This window comes from Micromys minutus (genome assembly GCF_963924665.1).
Source record: "Micromys minutus genome assembly, chromosome: X".
In the NCBI taxonomy this organism is placed as follows: domain Eukaryota; kingdom Metazoa; phylum Chordata; class Mammalia; order Rodentia; family Muridae; genus Micromys; species Micromys minutus.
In genome coordinates, this window is record NC_137970.1 from 1,025,436 (window position 1) to 1,047,709 (window position 22,274).

At 35.8% G+C, this 22,274-nt stretch overlaps 1 protein-coding gene across 5 annotated transcripts in view; it reads left to right on the top strand.

The window, feature by feature from the left end:
* Nucleotides 1–22,274, top strand: part of DMD (dystrophin) — a 1,259,848-nt gene that overhangs the window by 991,392 nt on the left and 246,182 nt on the right. For all 5 annotated transcript variants that reach the window (XM_080910294.1, XM_080910293.1, XM_080910296.1 and 2 more), the window contains one exon: nucleotides 13,970–14,048. In XM_080910294.1, coding sequence (XP_080766420.1) covers nucleotides 13,970–14,048 — 79 coding nt within the window. The remainder of the gene's footprint in view (nucleotides 1–13,969; nucleotides 14,049–22,274) is intronic.

Sequence of the window (22,274 nt, forward strand, 5' to 3'; positions counted from 1 at the left end):
CTCCATTTGAAGATGGAGGAGCGTGTCTCTACTTTAAAAGAATCATTATTCTTGTCACACCCCAAACATGAACTTCACTTCTACACATTAAGATTATAAGGGAAAACACCCAAAATGCAGTAGCTGATTATTCACAGTAGACATATTAAGTCAGAGAAGCTTATTTTATCTCTCTGCTAAGGCACAAAGCCTGGGGCTATATGCATTTTTATTACACTTTACTGCCTTGGTTTCACTTGAGGATTAAAAAGAGAGTCAAGGTACAGTGCACGTATCCTGATGGATTTTAGGATTTCAAGCTTTAGTGAAAGGAAGAATCTCATAAAGTACCTCAGATTATTGCTCTGGGAAGTGTACCTACTTCTGTGATGACCTAGAAATTCAATCTTTTGTTTCTCCTATAAAAGATCACATTGTATTGTGAAAAAAATTTCCCTGTAGTTTTCTACAGCATGTAAAGCCACATTTAGAAAATAGCTTTAGTTTAGATCTGAAGTGAAAATATCGAAAATAGTTCAGGAAAGTCTTATGATTATTCAGGGAGCTTACAAGCAGCCTTGGGGTTGGAGTGTGGTTGTGTGAAGATCTTGGGAAACAGGAGGCAGAAGGGAGGGGGACTAAAACAATATTATATAAAAGTACTGTCTGGGACAGGCTATGTAGACCAAATGCAAGTCCATATCTAACTTTTAACACATATTCTGTCAAAGTGACAGCATCTTACCACTACCACCATCACCATTACCACCACCACCACCAATCCTGGTACCCCTGCCACCTCCACCAAAAATAACGAGTGTATGGATCTATCTTTTCTCCTTCCATAAGGACTCTTATTTCACATGTGCCTTATCTACTGATGTACCCAAAAAGGGAGATGGAAAGAATGCTATAGGGTTGGGAAACACAATAGGGAAAACCTTTGAGTTTACTGATTTGTAAAAGAGGCTTCATACTGGTTTGGCAGCTGTGCAAAGAGAAAAAAGTGGCCTGAGAGTAAAGCCTGTAAGGAAACCCACTCCTGACACACACAGGATATTTTTTGTTTGTTTGTTTTTGTTTGGTTGGATATATATATATATATAGACAAATTGAGTGTAAAGGGAGTCAAGACCAGTACCTTTGGAAAGGCTTAAAGGGGCGTGGGTAGGGTAAGGAGCATTGATTTCTTGGTTAAAGAAAACCTACCAGTCTTCATTAAAAATCTTTAAGTGTTTTGTTGGCCAAAATATAAGATGAAAAACTGTTTAATTTATGCAGTTTAATCTTTTTTCACGTATTTAACCTCATGATTTCAAGCTGCTTCTATCATGTTAGTATGGGTGTACTCTATATTCTACTTTTAAAAAATGATCCCAATTTTATTTTATCTCATTGAAAATTATTTCAAATTGCTACTTCTGGTCCTCGAGAACATTCCTGTGTTCTAATACCAGGAGGCATAATTATGTAATTACAATGTGAACATTATGCTTCTTATAGCCTGAAATGCCCCTAGAAAGGAATGCTTCGTTGGCCTCAGAAAATTTCTGGGAGGATGATATCTTCCAAATGTGGAATAAATAAAGCTGCAGAATAAATAGCTAAAGCTGGGATGTAAATGATTCAATGGGATGGTGTGGCAAGGTGAGAAACACTTGACTTTTAGTTCCTGTTGCAAATCAGGAGTTACATTAGGGAAGCTTTTAATATGGGACCTGTTTTTAAATATAAATTCTGTATCAAGTTACATCATCTAAGCTGAGTAGGTGAACTTCTGAGACCAAAAAAAAAAAAAAGTTTAAGAAACACTTTGTATGATCCTTCCTTTTCAAAATTTCCATAGCAGCTGTAGTGGTAACTGAGTAAAGATTTTCACAAATGAAGCAGGATTAAGAGGCCGACCGATGCTCTTTTAAATTAAAATGAATGACACCCTTAAAGTACTTGAGGACATGAAGTCAACTGAATGTTCATACAACCCGACTGCATTATCACCAAATCCAACAATTTCATATGTGCAAAAAAACAACAAATTTCCTAAGGGTGGTTTAGAAATGGCTAAGATGGAAGTTTAAAGTCTCAACAAAAGTCTTGCTGTCTGTCTACATTGCTTTCTTGTTGATGAAAGAGTTCTTTAGAAGTGAAGAAATAATGCTGTTGGAGACAGGCCAAATCTAGTCTTGGACGACACTTCACATCATGCCTTGCCAAACTGGCAGGGGTCCACAGCCACTTCATGTGAGGCACTATCTGTTCACTCACCGAGTCCATATGCTGTTCGGGTGAATGATATAGAAGATAATGTGGTGAAGGGAAAGGAGTCAAGGCTGGGGTTGTAGCCCTGTTAATCCCACCAGGCAGGAATAAGATCACTACCACATTTTTGGAGCCAAATTTCAAACAAGCTTTATTTTATTCAATACTGGCCAGGTCTATACCCAGAATTCCCAGAGTATGGCATCAAATTTCATTAGTCAGAGGCTTATAAAGGCAAACCCCAGAAGGCTCTGTCCTTCCCACCTCCTTCCAATTGAGAGGCAAATGTGAATTCTGACATACTTCCTGCCTAGATAACCCCCACCCCCGCCTACATGTGATCTAGCACAGCCTGTGCAGTTCGGGTGACCACGCTTGTTTAAAGAAGTGACAACACTTGCTTCCAGCATTCCAGGAAGTTATCTGTCTCTGGACAAGTGGAGCTTACATCTTAGACCCATTTTTGATTTATAGATGGTTTAAACACAGCAACTAAACATGACTTTAGCCTTCACAACTCACTTATAAAATATGAGAGACTGTGACTTTAACCCCAGCACCACTATCAAACATTAAAAACAGAAGAAAATTAGTCAAAAATCAAAAATCCAGGGACTGGTGAGATGATAGTTCAGCTCTTTTTTTTTTTCACTTTTATTGGCTATTCTCTGTATTTACATTTCAAATATTATACTCTTTCTCCCGACTCCCCTCCTTCCTCCCCCTCAACTTGCTTCCATGAAGGTGCTCCCTCTCCCAATCACCCTCTCCACCTCAGTGCCTTGGCTGGTTGATGATGTTGTTCTTCCCATGAGGGTGCAAACCTTTCAGCTCCTTCAGTCCTTTCTCTAGCTCTTTCATCAGGGTCAGTCCAATGGTCAGGTGCAAGGTTCAGCTCTTAAAAGTGATTGTGGCTCTTGTAGTGGACCTGGGTTTAGTTCTCAACACACACTTCAAGTGACTTACAACTGCCTGCAACTGCCATTCCAGGGGACCTACCACCCTGTTCTAGTCTCTACAGGTAACTACACATACATGTTGCACATAAATGCACGCCCACAAACACACGCACACAATAAATCTTGTAAGGTATTAAGAAATAAGTAAAAATATATAATAGAATGAGGAGAAATCTATAAAAGAGGAATATTAAAAAGGTAGATTAGGAGTGCATGCAATATTACTAACAAAATCCCAGTTGAGACAAGACTTCTGGGGCACCAAAATTTGAGACTAGCATGGGTAACATAATAATAATCCATCTAAAAAGGAAGAAAGGGAGGAAGGAAGGGAGAAAGGAAGGGAGGGAGGGAGGGAGGGAGGGAGGGAGGGAGGGAGGGAAAAGAGTAGAGGTACACATTAGTTTCTATGCCAAAAATCAGCTAACAATTCTACTACCACTCAGAGTGAACCTTGCGTTAACTTTGGGTACCTGAAATGTAACCTGAAAAGTTCTGTTTAACTCCTAAATGTCCTAATGTTAAGAAAACATAAATCCAAGCAGAGCTCCCTGTCAGTTGTGTACTAAAGAAGGCCAAGTTGTTTGGCCACAAAGCTGTTATATATCACAAATGCTCATTCCAACCCTTGCATCAGAACATAGTTTTTACCTCAGTTACAATTCAGTAGAAAAGAATCGTCATGGACTGGAGAGCTGACTCAGAAGATAAGAGTATGACCTGATCTTGCAGAAGACCCAAGTTTGATTCCCAGGACCTACACGGTGGGTCACAACCCATCTATAACTCTAAGTCCAGGAGATTCGATGCTCTTGTAGCCTCTTCATGAATAAGGCTTGCACATAGTACACAGACATACATGCAGACAAAACTCTTATGCATGTAACATAAAATAATAATCTTTTTAAAGAAATGAGAATTCAAAGACTATTAAATTTAAATGGAAAGGAATTGTAATTAACAGAATTTTAACTATTGCTGTGATAGCTTAAGTTGAGTTTCCAGAATGATGGCTAAAAATATATACATGAGTACTCTATGTTGTTAGAATTCAAAGAGCTGATGGGACATTATTCCTTAGGATGGCCTCTATTAGGAGAAAATGGCATAGCTGCCTTCATGGGCTTCAAAATGGGAGAGCATTGGAAGATACAGAGAATCAAACTGTAGACAACCTTCCTTTCAAATACTGAGAGGTACTACATTAGAAGAGTTAGCCACAACAAATAGCATAGCCAAGATTCTGAAGGGAAGGGATAAACCCATTAGCCCCAGAGAACAAAGAAGTTTTCTGGCTATTATAGTTTTTTTTGGGGGGGGGAGGTAGACAGTCTTCACACCATAAAATCTGACCTAGCCTAGCCTACACACCAAGGGACAGAGAGACAGGCACTAAATAAAAATGTAAACTTACACTTTAAAATTTATTTTAGCGCACTCCTTTAATATCATCAGTTATAAGGCAGAGGTAAGTGGGTCTATGGGCATTGGAGGCCAGCCTGGTTTACAGAGCTAATTCTAGGACAGCTAGAGGTATAGAGAGAAACCTGGTTTCAAAAAAAATGCCAAGTACTTAAAGCAGATGTCTTCAATCTCAGCACTCTCTTGATAAAACAACAACAAAATATTAGATTAATTTGTTTTATTGTTGTAATTTTTGTATGCACATGCACCAAATCTGTGCCCAGTCAGTATCAACAAAGGTCAAAAGAAGGCTTCAGATTTCCTGGCATTGTAGTATTAAAAGAGGGGGTTGAACCATCAATATGGAAGCTAGGTCCTTAACTTGGGATGTTTCAAAGAACAAATGCACTTACCTGCTCATCATCTCTCCAGACCCATAAACTTATTTGAAAATCATCTGTTCATTATTATTATGGGTGTGATTGTGGTGTTTGTACATAAGCATATGGGGCGGGTTCAGGGGATAATTTTATGGACTCAGTTCTCTTGTTCCATTTTTTAGTTCCAGGATCAAATTTAGGTTCTTAGGCTTGTACAAAAGTCTCTTTTCCTACTCTACCATCTCACAAGCCCAGCATAAGCTTATCTTGCAGTTATATGCGGGAATAGCTTCAAAGCCACAGCACATGTTTTCTTATCAAATCTCTGTCTCAAGGAGTCATGGCAAATGCAGCTTCAGAGGGGCATGGTCTGATTTTTGCAAGAGGGAAAGAGTGGCTGTATGGTATGCATTCTAACACATGAAAGGCTTTGGAAGCAATACATAGGTCCTCCCAGACACAAATATATAACTCAGAGAAAACTATAGATTGCAAAATTTTTGGACGAAGAAGTCATGAGTAGAATGTGGAAAGTCGTCAGGTATGGTGGAAGGACATTATTCACTATCTTTACAATAAAAGAAGAGTTGGGGATTATGTTTGTTTATTTTTGCTTTGTTGTTTTTATTTTAATAGTCTCATTAGTATAAGTATGGGGTACAGTTCTCCCATGAGCATGAGTATTCATCAATCTTTAAGACAAACTAATAGCCAGACATTCAAAATGCACAAGCCTGGGCAAGTATTTTTTTCTTAGCCTGAGGTAAAAATGCTTTCTGTGTGGTATCAGAAAAAAAAATCCTTGGACATTAGAAAGAATGCAAATTTTCTAACAAGGCATTTTCTCATCTGGTGGTAACAATGACTCTTGTAATCTTTTAGAGATGACAATAGCTTAAATGTTATCAACTAGGAAATCAAGTGAAAGCCCTTGAAAGGTTAAAACAAAGTCAGCAACCCATTTAATAATACTGTTTTCAAAGAACAGTAATTGTTTATCTCTGTCCTTTTTCTCTTCTTTTTAAAAATCTCTTGGCAGGTTTAGAGAAAATAACAAAGAAATCAAGAAGGCCTTCAAATTCACATAGGAATGTATTGAGTCCTGGAAAAGAGCTGAGAATTAAAATTTGTTGAATGATTTAGTTCTCATTCATTTTCCCTCAAATTGCACTTTGAGTTCAACCGTATTCATATTTAGCACAGTGGCTAACAGATTATAGGAATTCAACTCATTCATTCCCTCAGTAAATTTTTCTAAGAAATTTCTATGTACTAGGTACTATGCTAAGCTGTGAACAAGATATTATTGATGTCTCATAGATGAAGAGCCTGTGTTCCCGTAATTATCTTTTGAGCAGATGCAAAGTAGTGGTTTGTTTTGATTTCCTTTCCTTTTAGAGCTAAGGGTACCTTGGTAGCCGAGCTCATTCCTCTTGTTTACAAAGCCCAGAGTTCAATCTTTGACACCAACCAAAGCAAAATTAAATACACAGTAGAAACCCAGGAAACATTTTTTACTGGACTTATAAAAGGTCTCCACAAACTGTACATTATATAGAACCCATCAAAATGGAAATAAAAGCAATATATATATATGTATATATATATATATACATATATATATATATATCCTTCATAACTCTTGAATATGACCATGTTCAATGTAGATTAACAATATAGGACAGATTTGGGGTTGAAGTTGCCTTCTGCTTGGTTTCATTAATTTTTCCAAATTCTAACACTGTAGTGCAGATGAATACAGTGAATATCATATATAAGGAATAATTTTTTTCTCCTTTACCATCAAATTGAAGGAACGAGGGAAAAGAAATGCAAGTGAGGGAAAGGAAAGGAAATGTATATTTCGGGTTTTGTGTTAAGAAAATTGAAAAAAACTGTTTATTTAAAATGTACTTGTTATGGTAAAGATTTAAGAATAAGATATCAGTTAATTCAGTCAACTAATAAGAGCTGAGCACCTGTTGTATGTCAGGTGCTATGCCCCTGTCTGGAGATCATCCAGGAAATAAAATTATGTCCCCTGTCTTCACAGAGCATATAAAAAGACTTTTCTTTTACTCTCCCCTGGCATGCATTTATTGAAGTATTGCTGCAAACTAGATTATGAGTACTCACAGAGCAGATGGCAGTATTTTTCCCATCTGGGCTAGTTCTAAAGAAAAGACCCTTGTGTATCAATAGATAAGGTTTCTTCCCGTTCCAAGTTTTCATGGTCTATAATCAAATAGTAGAAATAGAATGTATGCTTCCAGATTGATGTTTTACTTTTATTACTATTGTAAAATGGAAACAAGACACATGACCTTTTAATTCATGAAAAATTCTATTCCTTTTGTCTCTTTAAATAATTTCATTTCAACTCCTTAACTCTTTCTGCTCAACTCACATTCTTAAGTTTATTTTTACCTCATTTTAGCTTTTTCACCTTTTCTTTTTTTTTCCTTTGGTGACTTAAACCAACTTTTACGTGTCATTTCAAATGAGTTCTTGTACCTATACTACTGGTTCCTCTTCTAATAGCCTTCTTTCCAGTCTCGCAGATTTGAAATCAAGAAGTGGACTATTTCAAAAATTAAGCTCATGGTATAGAGTGGCACAATGTGAGGACACTTGCTAACTGAACGGTTCTAGCCTCAGCCTTGCAAATTCACATCAAAAAATCTCTTGTACTCAAAGGAATCCTTCCTTCAAAATACTCCTGTATACCGTCATTTGAGATTTATTTTTCAAATCTTTGTCATAAGATGTGTTTTGATAGAATTCTTTCCCTTCTCCCAAATCCCTTTAGAGCACTCAGTACAGCCCCATTGTCTCAAGAATCATAGATCTATGCAGAAGAGGAGAAAGACTGTGAGAGCAGAGGAGGTAGTTGACTCCAAGGAACCAGCATCACCCAGACACAACCTGGCTGATGCACATATGAGCTCACATAGGCCAACAACACAAATAAGACCTGTGCTGGTTCAAACCAGACAAAATCCTAGCACTATGTCTCTTCTTTGATATTCCATACAATGCTAAGCTAATTACTGCATATACAACAAAAGTTCAGTCAATTGAGACAATCTCTAACTGGTCATTGCACTCTTGGTGTCTCAAAAATGAGCTTATCACTGTGTCTCACTTTCAAATCAATTAAGCTTGAAAAGAGCAGAGACAACACTAGAAACACTGTGCTTCTCCTTTAGATGTTTTGTGTACTATTGTTTTTTCTAGGAAACCCCATTGTGGTCTTTAGTGTTTCTATGTGCCCTTTTACCAATAAAAGACGGTCTATGAAAAAAAAAATAATATATAAAAAAAAGAACAGACAAAAAAAGAGCAGAGACAACAACTTTCATTTGATGCATGTATAATTTTTAACATTAAAAAGTACACATAAAGTATAAATATAACAGAAAGAATAATTAAAATTGTCAGTACAAGGTACTGTTTTCTGGCTTCTGTTTCTAACTCCTGGTGTGTGTGTATATATATGTTTATATATTTATGTATATTTATATTTCTTAAAAACACAATCAGTTCAAAAATTCTAATGCAGTTGAGCTGTTTCAAAAGCTTATTAAATTTTTTCATGAATAATTGCTCACAGAGTAAAGCACTTTGTTGAATAAGAGATATAACTTATAATACCCTTGGTCTCCTTCACACATTTCTTTTTTATAATAATTTCTTTATTTAGTCAATTTACAGTCAATCTACACAGAACCTTTCCCCTGTGACAATCTGTAAATTAAAAAAATATGCTTAATTCATAGTTATTTTAAAATGGTTGTATGAATATTTTATTTCAGTAAAAGAAATATTTTTAATTTGAGTCTCCTTGTGTGTTTTCAGTAAGTTTGAGTCATAGGGAGAGAAATTCACTTTAATTTAATTTACAACTCTTGACAATACTGGGTGTATACAGAAATTACCATATTTTCTCCTTATATGGCAAATGTTTAGCCATAGTCTTTAACAATGGAGGAACTATAATTGACTCTTGAATCAGGTGTTACAGCTATGTGGTTTCTAAAAAGTTACCATCATTGTTACTAAGGGAATTGGCCTAGCATATCTTCATAATCCATGCCCAGTTTCTCTTGAGAATTTCTTTTTTCTTTTTCATTTTTATTGGCTATACTCTGTATTTACATTTGAAATGCTATGCCTTTTTCCCCACTCCCATGCCCCTCCTTCTTCTTTTGCTTCCATGAAGGTGCTCCTTCTCCTACCTCAGCACCCTGGCTTTCCCCTACACTGGGAAAACAAGCCTTCCGTAGACCAAAGGCTTCTCCTCCCATTGATGCCAGACAATGCTATCCTCTTGGGGATTTCTTAATGGTATTTAGAAGGATATCTGATAATTAGCCAATATTCTTTTCATTTCTTACCTTTCCCATTCACCTCCTAATTTATTTGTTCATAAAATGATACATTCCAATTTTAGAGATAATTATATATTTCAAGCACGTATTCATATGTGTTCTTCCATTGCTTTTCTCTGTAAGTTTATGGTATCATGTTCTTAAAGACTAATAAAAGGCCTCAGTTTGGAACACACAATGCATTAATGACTGACATTTTTAGACGTACACCCTCGATTTTGTCTTTATAAATTAATTGATTGAAACCTGACGACTTTTATAGGCTATGATGTATCTCAATGATAATGAACTTTCCTGAGCACATTTAAGGCACTGGACACAATCAATAGCATGGCATCCCTAACACCAAAAAGGAGGAGGAGGAGGAGGAGGAGGAGGAGGAGGAGGAGGAGGAGGAGGAGGAGGAGGAGAAGGAGGAGGAGGTGGAGGAGGAGGAGGAGGAGGAGGAGGAGGAGGAGGAGGAGGAGGAGGAGAAGGAGAAGGAGGAGGAGGAGGAGGAGAAGGAGAAGGAGAAGGAGAAGAAGAAGAAGAAGAAATTTAAAAATTCCAAAAGGCCATTAAGAGCAATAGCCAGACAGAACAAGTTTAAATATTCTCACTGCTGATTCACCCACTTACTAAGCTTCAACTTATTAAGCGATTTGTTTGTTGAATATTTTGTTTGTTTTGCTTTGATGGTTTCTTGCTTTGTACCCTTGGCTAGCTTTGATTTTTATGTAGTCTAGGTTGGCTATGAGCTTGAAGTTCTTCTCCTTCAGTTTTTTGAGTGTGAGGATTACAGGTATGCATCAGCCTACCTGGCCTAAGCAAGTTCCTTGTTAAGCTTGTCATGCCTCAGTTTTCACATGAATGAAATTACAGAGTAATGTTGCTTGTTATTGAGTTATTATAAAGAATACATTTCAATTCATATTGATACATACATAGCATTTAACAAATGTTGGCTGTTTTGTATTATACATGACATCCTGTTCATTATACCTTCTTCCTCTCCATTTATTAACCCTAATAGAAAAATTTACTTTAGGATAGTATGTTCTGTATATATCTATTAATTCTAGTTGGTTCAAAGTCTCTGCTAGTTTTGCAGTGTCCTTGTTCAGTTTCTGTTTCCCTGATCTGTCCATTGGTGAGAGTGGGGTGTTAAAGTCTCCCACTATTATTGTGTGGGGTGAAATGTATTTTTTGAGCTTTAGTAGAGTTTCTTTTATGAATGTGGGTGATTTTTTATTTGGAGCATATATGTTAAGGATTGAGAGTTCCTCCTGACAGATTTCCCCTGTAATGAGTAAAAAGTGTCCTTCTTTATCTTTTTTGATAACTTTTGGTTGGAAATTTACTTTATTTGATATTAGAATAGCCACTCCAGCTTGCTTCTTGGGGCTGTTTGCTTGGAAGTTTTTTTCCCACCCTTTTACTCTGAGATAGTGTCTGTCTCTGTCTCTGAGATGAGTTTCCTGTATGCAGCAAAAGGCTGGATTTTGTTTATGTATCCAGTCTGATAGTCTATGTCTCTTTATTGGGGAGTTGAGACCATTTATGTTAATAGATATCAAGGAATAATTGTATACAAAAATGTATAATTTTAAGCAAAAAATGTTTAAAATCTTTACATTTATCTTTGTTTTGCAAAATAAAGTCGTTTAAAAAAAAAGAAAAAAAGAAAAATTTAGAGACTTTGTACTAATCAATTCTCTAGGACCTCAGTATGTGTGGGGGAGATATATGATTCATGGTAGGTAGATATATGATAGATAGGTACAGACACAGGGGGTGGGGGATAGATGTGATAAATAAATTGCCTGGAAGGTCTTAGTTTATAGACTATGGAAGATAAGTTTCATGATTTTTGTGTCAGCATGCTAGGGCCCCAGAACTGTTGCTGACAGCAAGCCTATCCAAGTCCAAAGGCAAAATAAAATAGTAAATCTTACTTTCATCATGGAACAGTATCCAAGCTGAAGTAGGTGAGTAGGACAGTAAAAAATATATATATATAATATAAGCTACTCTTTTAGGCCTTCAATTAATTTAAATAAAACTCACCTACCTTGGGGAACACAATCTACCTCAGTGAAATCACAAATTCTGATTCCAACTTCATTTTTACAATAATTTTAAAAATACCCTCACAGATACATTCAGAAATAATGTTTATTTTGGTAGAGTGAAATTTATTTATAAAATTGATTATCACAGCTATATAATCATTGTTTTTTCTCTTTTCCTCTATCTCATGCTGTTCTCTACATTTCTCTCTCTCCCTCTCTCTCCCTCCCTCCCTCTCCCCCCCATTTCTTTTGTCAAATAGTCATTAAACAAATTATTGCTATCACATGTTCTGTATAGGTTTCAGAGTGTCATGTAAACAGAGGATTGGAGACAGACACATGAAAAGAGGAGCCCTCACCACCAAGAGGCTCATTCATGTTCTATTTTAGGAAACACTCATTTTCTCATAATTACTGGATGGTACTATACAAATGCCCCATGTAGAAATCATGTGCTATGAGCATGCTGAGGAAGCAATTAATTCTCACCTGGAAGTTAGAAGATTAAACATATAAATGTTAGTATTCTAACAGTGGGAGAGAAGGTGGTTAAAATTTTCTGGGGAAAAACAATGGCAGTATAAAAACCCCCTTATATATATGAACATTGGAGGGCAGCTGGTAATTTGGTGGACTCAACAGACAGAGTATGGATTGCAGAGCAAAGTTCTAAATCTAGGCCAAAAACTCTGAAATTGTTTCTAGTGTTTTTCTGTGTATAATAGTAAGGGAAATTCTGCATTGTTTTGAATCCCTGTTTAGTGAATCCCAACCCAAGATAGACAAGGCAAAATAAAGAGTTATAAAAACATTCTACATCTACATTAGCTATTTATTGAGATCTGTGTTAGATATTTCATTGATACTCAAAACTCAAGGTTGACATTAGTTTAGGCTTCTTGATGAGATTGAGAACTGCTTTATTTCTGGACTATTCTCCAGAATATTCTCCACAGCACAAAACCCTAAACTCTGGTGTCTGTGGGCAAGCTGTGAACATTTCATTGTTTAGCATGGGCTGTTGACAACTAAACTAAGATCCAGAGTCATGAGAATAATGCCCGAGGCCAGACTAATACTGAGTTGGCAAAATGCCAGATGATAAAGTTTATCATTTAATACTTCCAAAAGGTCCCCCCTTTCCCTACCAAGAAGGGAATTCAATAAACTTAAACAGGACACTGTAAATCTATTACAGAAAAACCTAGTAGGAAAAAAGAAGAATGACAAGACATCCCATGCTGCCTGGGGTATGTTATCATTTCTAAATGCACTGAAAACGGAACCCTGAAATTTTCTTTCAGCTCATTATCCATCCTACCTTACTTCAAGTTTAAGCCTTGCCGCTACTTTTTAATGTGTGTGTGTGTAATGTTTACATGGATGTATGTGTAGGTACATGTGCATATATGTGTATTCCTGTGAGAACCTGAAACAACCTCAAGTGTCAATTTCAGGAGCACCAACCTTTTATGAGACATGGTCCTGGAAAACCAATAAGGGTACATTGATTGACCAGAAGTCCCTAGAAATCTTCCTGTCTCCTCCCCTGCACTAGCATTATAAGTGCTACCACAGCCAATACCTTTACATAGATCAGTGGTTCCTAACTTGTGAGTTTAGACCCCTTTGGGAGTTAAATGACCCATTCACAGGAGTCACATATCATATATTTACATTTGATTCATTACAGCAGAAAAATGACAATTATGAAGTATCAGTGAAATAATTTTTTGGTTAAGTGTCACCACAACATGAAGAACTGTATTAAAGGGTCACAGCATTAGGAAGGTTAAGAAGCAGTGACCTAGGTTTTAGAAATTGTCAAACTCAGGTTTTTTTACTTGAGACACAAGTATGTTTCTGACTGAACTATCTCCCAAACTCATCCCTTTTATCCTAAGTTTTTACTGTACTTTTTGTTTCATTATCCTTTGTTTTCTCTTGTTAAGGTGAAACTGGTTCTCCTATGTACTACTAGATACACTCATGACCTTCTTGCTTCAGCGCCTCAAGTGTGAAAATTTCAGTGGTGTGGCACTAATGATTGACTAAAATTATCAACCTTTGATTGTTTATTCTTAAGAATTAATTATAACTTGATACCAATAAATAATTTGTTAAAATTAATTTAGCAAGAATCGTTAGTATCAAAAAGTAATCAACTATGACCCAAAGCCAAATATGTATTTACAAGCTCCTATCAGCACTCAGTATAATACCTTGTGATAATTTCCCCAGCATTTTGTAAAATAAATTAGGTTATGGAAATTATTGGTGGTTTCCAATGAAGAGAGTTATAAAAAATATCATTTTAAAACTATCAAAATAGAGCCACTTCTTTGTGTTTGACCTTGGTTTGATTAAAAAAAAAATGAGTCTTGGAGAGTATTTACAGTTAGGAATTATTAAAGGAGAGTTATAAAGTGTTGCTTTTCTTTTCTTAGCCTTAGAGACACAAAACTTCTTACCATAAAGGAAACAGTATTTTAATTGTTCCTCATAAAAGAGATGAGAAAACATCATTTCTCTTCTCTTCCTCCTAGGCGGCTGTGGAGGACCGTGTCAGGCAGCTGCATGAAGCTCACAGGGACTTTGGCCCAGCATCCCAGCACTTCCTTTCTAGTAAGTCAATTTCATTGTTCCCTACTTAACCTCTAAGCTGTATCTTAGTAGCTAAACATTGGAAGGAGCTGAATTAACAGTCATCTCTGTCAAATACACTAGAAGTATATTCTTCCCAAACTCTATTTTGTCCTGGAACACAAGAACCAGTTAGATCACTTTTTTCCTAGTCATCAGCTAAACCACAATTGTTCCCTGCACTACGGATTCCAGTACTGACTTCAATAATGTTTTGAATATTCCACAGTCACAATTCACTCCATAAAAGTGATCATTAAAAAATTGTGGTACCATCTCTCAATATATGTTATTGTGAGTATAATTATTTTCTGTTTTATACATAAAATTCAGGGCCTTGTTTATGGTAAGCAATGGTCATAATACTGAGATAAATTCCTAGCCTTTGTTCTTATGAGGAAAGGTCTCACTATGTACCTGAAACTGACCTCAAACTCACTATCCTTTTGCCTCAGCCTTACAAGTGCTGGAGTTACAGACATGTAACACCACACACAGCTAAAGTTCTTAACAAAACTCACTAAATAATTTTATCTTCAATTATTCTATCACCGGAATTATTCTTACTTCTCTTTTATCATTTATGTTCACTGTTCCCTTTTATTTACCACTTTTTATGATTTGTTTAGTGAATTTTATAATCAATTGCATTATTTTATATTATTAATAAATATTACGTGCTTTGCAATTACTAGTAAGAGGGGCAGTTATAGTTTACTGAAAGTTTTACTGGAACATCTTTTGACAATAAAACAATGAACATTGAATTGTTAAGTACCTGTTTGAATCTAATTATTTTTGGTAATTTTAATATCTCTATGGATATATGTTTCTATGGAAATATATTATATATAAAATATATTTGAACAAGCAGAGCAGGCATACTGTCATCAGGACTTGCAGCACAGGAATCAAAGTGCAAACTGGGATCATACTGGTCCAGCATCCATCTGTGCACAGAACCACAGGCAGAGCAGACGTGTGGCCTGCCTGCAGAGAACTGAGCACCCAGAGGAGATGTAGGAGCACTCACCCTACTGAGCCCATGGGTGAGCCCACACTTTTCCTCCACTGACTATCTTGGGAGAGATATCCAGGAACTCTCAGGGATCAGGTATCACAAAACTGCTTGGGTATGTGCTGTACAGGCCTCCATCTACACCCAGAGCTAGACACAGCCCATCATCATCAGGGCTCACAGCCTGCCCATAGAAAGCAGAACAATGATCTCTCTCTGGAGCCCATGGCCCACAGACACATAGGAAAGACAAGCTCCATTCAAAAACAACAAGATCAACTAACATCAAAGATAAGAAGATGTCAAGAGACAAGTGCATGAATCTAAGCAACAGAAACCAAGACAACCTGGCAACATCAGAACCCAGCTCTCCTACCACAGCAAGTAGTGTATATCCCAACACACAAGAAAAACAAGATTTGGACTTAAAATCATGCCTCATACTGATGATAGAGGGCCCTGAGAAACACATGCAATGCAGGAGAACACAGGAAAACAAGTACATGCCCTTAGAGAAATGGAAAAATATAAAGAAAGCACAAAGAGAAACAACTCTGGAAATAGAAAACTTAGAAGAGAGGTTAGGAGTCATAGACACAAGTATCACCCACAGAATACAAGAGATGGAAGAGAGAATCTGAGGGATAGACGATACCATAAAAAACATTGACTCAACAGTCAAAGAATGTGAAAGCTCCTAAGCCAAAACATCCAGGAAATCTAGGACACAAAGAGAACACCAAACCTAAGAATAAGAGATATAGAAGAGAGAAAAGAATCCCAAATAAAAGGACTAGTAAATATCTTCAACCACATTAAAGAAGAAAACTTCCCTAACCTAAAGAAAGAGATGACCATGAACATACAAGAACCTACTGAATCACAAATAGATTGGACCAGAAAATAAATTCTTCCTGACACATAATGGCAAAAACACCAAATGTTTAAAACAAAGAAAGTATACTCAAAGCAGTAAGGGAAAAAGGACAAGTAACATATAAAGGCAGACTAATCGGAATTATACCAGACGTTTCAACAGAGACTATAAAACCAGAAGATACTGTACAGACATTATACAGACCATAAGAGAACACAAACGCCAGCCCAGGTTACTATATACAGCAAAACTCTCAATTACCATAGATGGATATACCAATATATTTCAGGAGAAAAGCAAATTTATACAGTATCTGTCTACAAATCCAGCTATACAAAGAATAATTGATGGAAAAATCCACCACAATGAGGAAAACTTCACCCTAGCAACATCAAGAAACTAATGTTCTTGCATCAAACACTGAAGAATAGCACACAAACATAATTCTACCTCTAACAACAAAAATAGCAGGAAACACTATTCCTTAATATCTCTTAACATCAATGAATTCAATTTCCCAGTAAAAGAACATGGAGTATCAGACTGGATATGAAAAAAATCGAGCATTTTGTTACATATAGGAAACTCATTTGAGCAACAAAGACAGGTACTACCTCAGAGTAAAAGGTTGAGAAAAAAAATTCCAAGCAAATGGTCCCAATTAACAGGCTGGAGGAGGTATCCTAATAACAAATAAAATAGATTTTCAACCAAAAGTCATCCAAAAAGACAAGGAAGGACACTTTTTACTCATCAAAGGAAAAAAATCTGTCAAGATGAGCTCTCAATCCTGAACATCTATGTTCCAAATAGAAGTGCAACCACATTCATAAAATATACTCTACTAAAGCTCAAAGCATATATTACACCACATACAATAATAGTGGGAGACTTCATCACTCCGCTCTCATCAATGGACAGTTCATGGAAGCAGAAACTGAACAGAGACACAGTAAAACTAATAGAAGTTATGAGCCAAATGGATTTAACAGACATCTATAGAATATTTGATCCCAAAACAAAAGGATATACCTTCTTCGAGGCACCTCACAGCACCTTCTCTAAAACTGACCATATAGTCAGTCACAAAACAGGCCTTAACAGATACAAGAACATCGAAATAGTATCATGTGTCCTATCAGATCAACATGGACTAAGGCTGGGCTTCAATAACAATAACAGCAAAACAAAAGCAAAAAGCCCACATACACATGTAAGCTAAACACTCAATGATAGCTAGGACAAGAAAGAAATAAGGATAGAAATCAAAGAATTTTTAGAATTTAACAAAAATGAAGGCACAACATACCCAAATTTATGGGATACAATGAAAGTAGTGCTAAAAGGACAATGTGTAACTCTGAGGACCTAAAAAAAAAAAAAAAAAAAAGCTGGAGAGAGCATACACTAACAGCCTGCAGATACACCCAAGAGGAGTAGATGGCAGGAAATAATCAAGCTCAGAGCTGAAATCAACCAAATAGAAACAAAAAGAACCATTCAGAGAATAGACAATCCAAGAGCTGGTTCTTCGAGAAAATCAATAAGATCGATTAACCCTTAGTCAGACTAACTATAGGGCACAGAGAGGGTATACAAATTAACAAAATCAGAAATAAAAGGGGAGACATAGCAACAGAAATTGAGGAATTTAAAGATATCATATCCAACTACTAAAGCCTATATTCAACAAAACTGGGACATCCACAGGAAATGGACAATTTTGTAGACAGATACCAGGTACCAAAGTTGAATCAGGATCAGCTAAACCATCTAAACAGCCCCATAACCCCTAAAGAAAGAGAAGCAGTCATCAAAAGCCTCCCAAACAACAACAAAAAAAGCCCAGTATCAGACAGATTTAGTGCAGAATTCTATCAGACCTTCATAGAAGATCTAATACTAATTCTTTCCAAACTATTCTAAAAAATAGAAACGGAGGGAATACTACCAAACTCATTCCATGAAGCCACAATTTTGCTCATTCCTAAACCACACAAAGACCCTACAAAGAAAAAAAACTTTAGACAAATTTCACTCATGAGCATTGATGCAAAAATACTTAATAAAATTCTTGCAAACTGAATCTAAGAACACATCAAAACAAACATTCCCCATGATCATGTGTGCTTAATTTCAGGGATGCAAGGATGTTTCAATATATGGAAATCCACCAATGTCATCCACTATATAATTAAACTCACAGAAAAAAAAAAAACACATGACCATATATCTAGATGCTGAGAACGCATTTGAAAATTTCAACACCCCTTCATATTAAAAGTATTAGAATGATCAGGAACTCAAGATTCCTACTTAAGCATACTAAAAGCAATAAACAGAAAATCAGTAGCCAACAACAAACTAAATGGTGAGAAACTTGAAGGAATCCCACTAAAATCAGGGACTCGACAAGGCTGACCACTCTCCCCCATACCTATTCAACATAGTACTGGAAGTCCTGGCTGGAGCAATCAGACTGCAAAAAGAGTTCAAAGGGATATGAACTGGAAAGTAAAAAGTCAAAATATCACTATTTTCAGATGATATAATAGTATATTTAAGTGATCCCAAAAATTCCACCACAGAACTTGATGGTTGATAAACAACGTCAGCAAAGTGGCTGGATATAAAATTAACTTAAATCAGTAGCCTTCCTTTACTTGAAGAAAAAGGAAGCCGAGAAAGAAATTTGAGAATCAACACCCTTTACAATATTCACAAAGGGTATAAAATACTTCATGTGATGCTATCCAAGAAACTGAAGAATCTGTATTACAAGAACTTCAAGTCTCTGAAGAAGTAAATTGAAGAAAATCTCAGAAGATGGAAAGATCTCCCATGCTCATGGGTTGGAAGGATCAACACAGTAAAAATGGCCATATTGCCTAAAGCAATCTAGAGAGTCGATTCAATCCTCATCAAAATTCCAACTCAATTCTTCATAGAGTTAGAAAAACAATTTGCAAATTTATTTGGAATAATAAAAAACCCAGGATGACAAAACTCATTCTCAACAATAAAAAAAAAAAAAAAAAGCATGGTATTGGTACAGAGACAAGCAGGTAGATCAATGGGATAGACTTGAAGACCCAGAAATGAACCCACACACCTATGGACATTTGATCTAACATACCAATGGACTATCTGTGACCAGCATTTTTACAGAGATTTACAGTTACTCTCATTGGGAAACTGCATGAGCAATAGTCAGTTTTCTGTCAGATGAGACAGACAGACTCCTGATGACTTCATTGCCCAAACAAGTTCTTTGTTTTGTCTTAGATCCAAGTAGAAATAAGAAAATGTAAAGGTGTAAAATATTTTATTGTCCTTTAACCTAACTTGTCTTTCTTCTGCCTTTAAATATTAATTCTTGCAACTTAACCAAGAAAGGGAAGATATTTGAGTAATATGACTTGAATTGTTTCACATATTGTACTTTTCAAAGTAATATAAATATACGTTATTATATAGTTCTAGGTATCATGTCAAGGTCTTTGTATCAGTGATCATGAAAATATTACAGTACTCATTGATGGATCCCAGCATCTATGTTTTGGCATTCTTTTGTTTTTCCAAAAGTTTAAGAAAGTTTTCTAGTGTGTTACAAGACATATTGAAGGGCAGATTTATTGTACCTGAAAAACAGTCTTTGCCAGATGTATAATGAAAAAAACTAACTCCTAAAGGTAGTGAGAACCTGACTCAAGTACGAAGGAAGTGCAGGAAGGTATATTTTCTATTTCTCCTTAAGTTCCCAAACCCTATCCAACCTTATCCCACGAGTCACTTTTTTGGTATAATGTCTTAACTTATGAGATGGCTCCATCATACCGATAGTGTTAACTTTCAGAATCTGAAATGTGACTCTGAAATCACTCTTGTGAATGGTGAAGTAAACTGAATGACTGGCATCCTGCAGTTTCTGAAGGAATGGAACACACAAGAACATTTTAGGATATAGCATACAAAGACAGCCACATATTGTTGAAATCTCAGTTATTCAATGAGGGGTGCATGTGTACTAGATGACAATGTAAGATGCTTCCCCTCTGTGAAACACAGACAAAACATTTTTGGAAATAATAAGAAATTTCAGCTGACCCCTTATTTTATAAATGACAGAATAGGTGCAAAACTATCCAAATTGTATATAATAGATAATGGAGGAGCACTAGGCATCTGGCCTTCTAAGTCATATCTCACACTGTCTTTCCCACTAAGAACACATACACAGGCCAATGACTGCATATATTACCAAAGGTTTTTCTTCATCTTTTCTCTTTGTCTCTTTTTCTAGCCTATGCTAAGATACTAAGATGTTTATAAAAATTCAATTGTTTTCTTAGTACTCTGATTCAAAGATTATCTTATTTACAGTGTAGATATTACTTAAGAGTACAAGATGGCTAGATCTAGTACATGCCTATAGCATTAGGGAGGCTGAATCAAGGAGTTTGTTTGATACAAGCCTGGACAAAATAGCAAAGGCTTTCTCATAAAGAAAAGGAGAGTAGAAAACAGATATAGTTTGTATATATGGACTTTTTGGATTCAAATTCTCACTTAGATACCCAAGAAATTACTTAATATAACTTTAATTATTATTTAATTGTGTAAAATTAACATATGTCCATGTTTCAGCAACATTAGAATATTAGTTTTCACTCATACTTCAAAAGCTATGATATCAAAATGCATCTTATACAATAGAATTTTCAGTCCAGTGAAACACAATAGAAGTAAAACTTTTAGGGGGAGGGGAGTGGGAGAAAGAGATAATATTTGAAATGTAAATACATAGAGTATCTAACAAAAGTTATATTGTTAATATGTATTGAACCTTAGAAGAATTCCAGGGATAAGGTGATAGCTATGTAAGTGTTTGCTACTAGTATTAGCCTCAGCATCATGATTGCTACGCCTTGGCAGCTGAGCATTTCAGATTCATACTTCTTACACAATATCATTTATCTTCTTGCATTTGATTCTCAATGTAAGCAGTTCATCTCATCTCTGAGCATGGATATAATGTAAAAGTCCAGTGCCTCACACATTATAAGGGATTGAAAATTTTGTAATTAGTGAACAGATGAACAACCCTAGGGGCAGACAATAATTACTATCGTATCATAATATGTTTCATATTGATGAAAATAATATTATTCTAGGATCGTACCTACAATTTTATAGGTGTTCAATAAATGTTTACAAAATTAATTATTTCTTATCACCAAAATAAGAGGTAAAAATATTCAAGACATTGTTGAAACAAAGTTGTCTGAGAATTTAACATAATGACTATCATATAGCCATCACTCAATATATAAGGTGACCTTTATAGCATTCATAACTTTACACGGTCATTTTTATAAAGGTTTGCTTTGCAATGTTAAGTAGTAAGGGAAAATATTTGGTTTCAAGTTATGGCATAATCACAGGGATACTTAAGAATAAAACACAGTGATACTGAAAATAAGAGTACGTCCAAATATAAAAAAAAATTTCATGTCTTTGTACTTTTCAGATTATTTTTAATGAGCATATGCTACTTTCATAATAGAAAAAACAATAAAGGATAAAACTCTTATACTCTGGCTTTTAACCCAATGACCTCTTCAAGTACCATACTCTATTTGTGGCAATGAAACACTATAAGACACATTTCTTTCTTATTATTTATTCTAAGAGCAAAGCTGTGAACTTCAAGTGACTTTACTGTTCACAGATTTTGAGACATAAAAATAAAGAGAGATCAGTTATTTCTTGGAGACTTTATAATCTTAACTGGTTTAATCTTTTTTTTTTACTCTTGCCATGCTTTTATAGTTTCTCCTCAATACATAGGGCAAAATATTTTGTTTCCAGCTTCAGTGTAACTAATTCATTACATGCACGATTTTTTTCAAATATACATTTACATATACACATACACACATATGCAAGCCAGGCTTGGTCATGCATGCCTTTAATTGTGGCACTTGGAAGACAGAAACACATGGGACTCTGAATTTGGGGCTAGCCTGATCTACACAGTGAGTTCTAGGCTAACCAGGTCCTATAATTAAGTTCTGTATCAAAAGAAGCGGGTAGGGGACAACAAATCTTCAAGCTCATCTAATAATTGCTGACATTCGGATAATATATTGTTCTCTGATAATATATAGTGTAGATCACCATTGTCCTTAGGGAATGGGTGACTTGAAATACAAGAGGGCTAGTAATTTATAGCTTCAGATGAATTTAAATAGATCATCATCATAAAAGTCCAAAAGACTCTTGCAAGTACAGTGTAAGGTAGTTTCCAGCT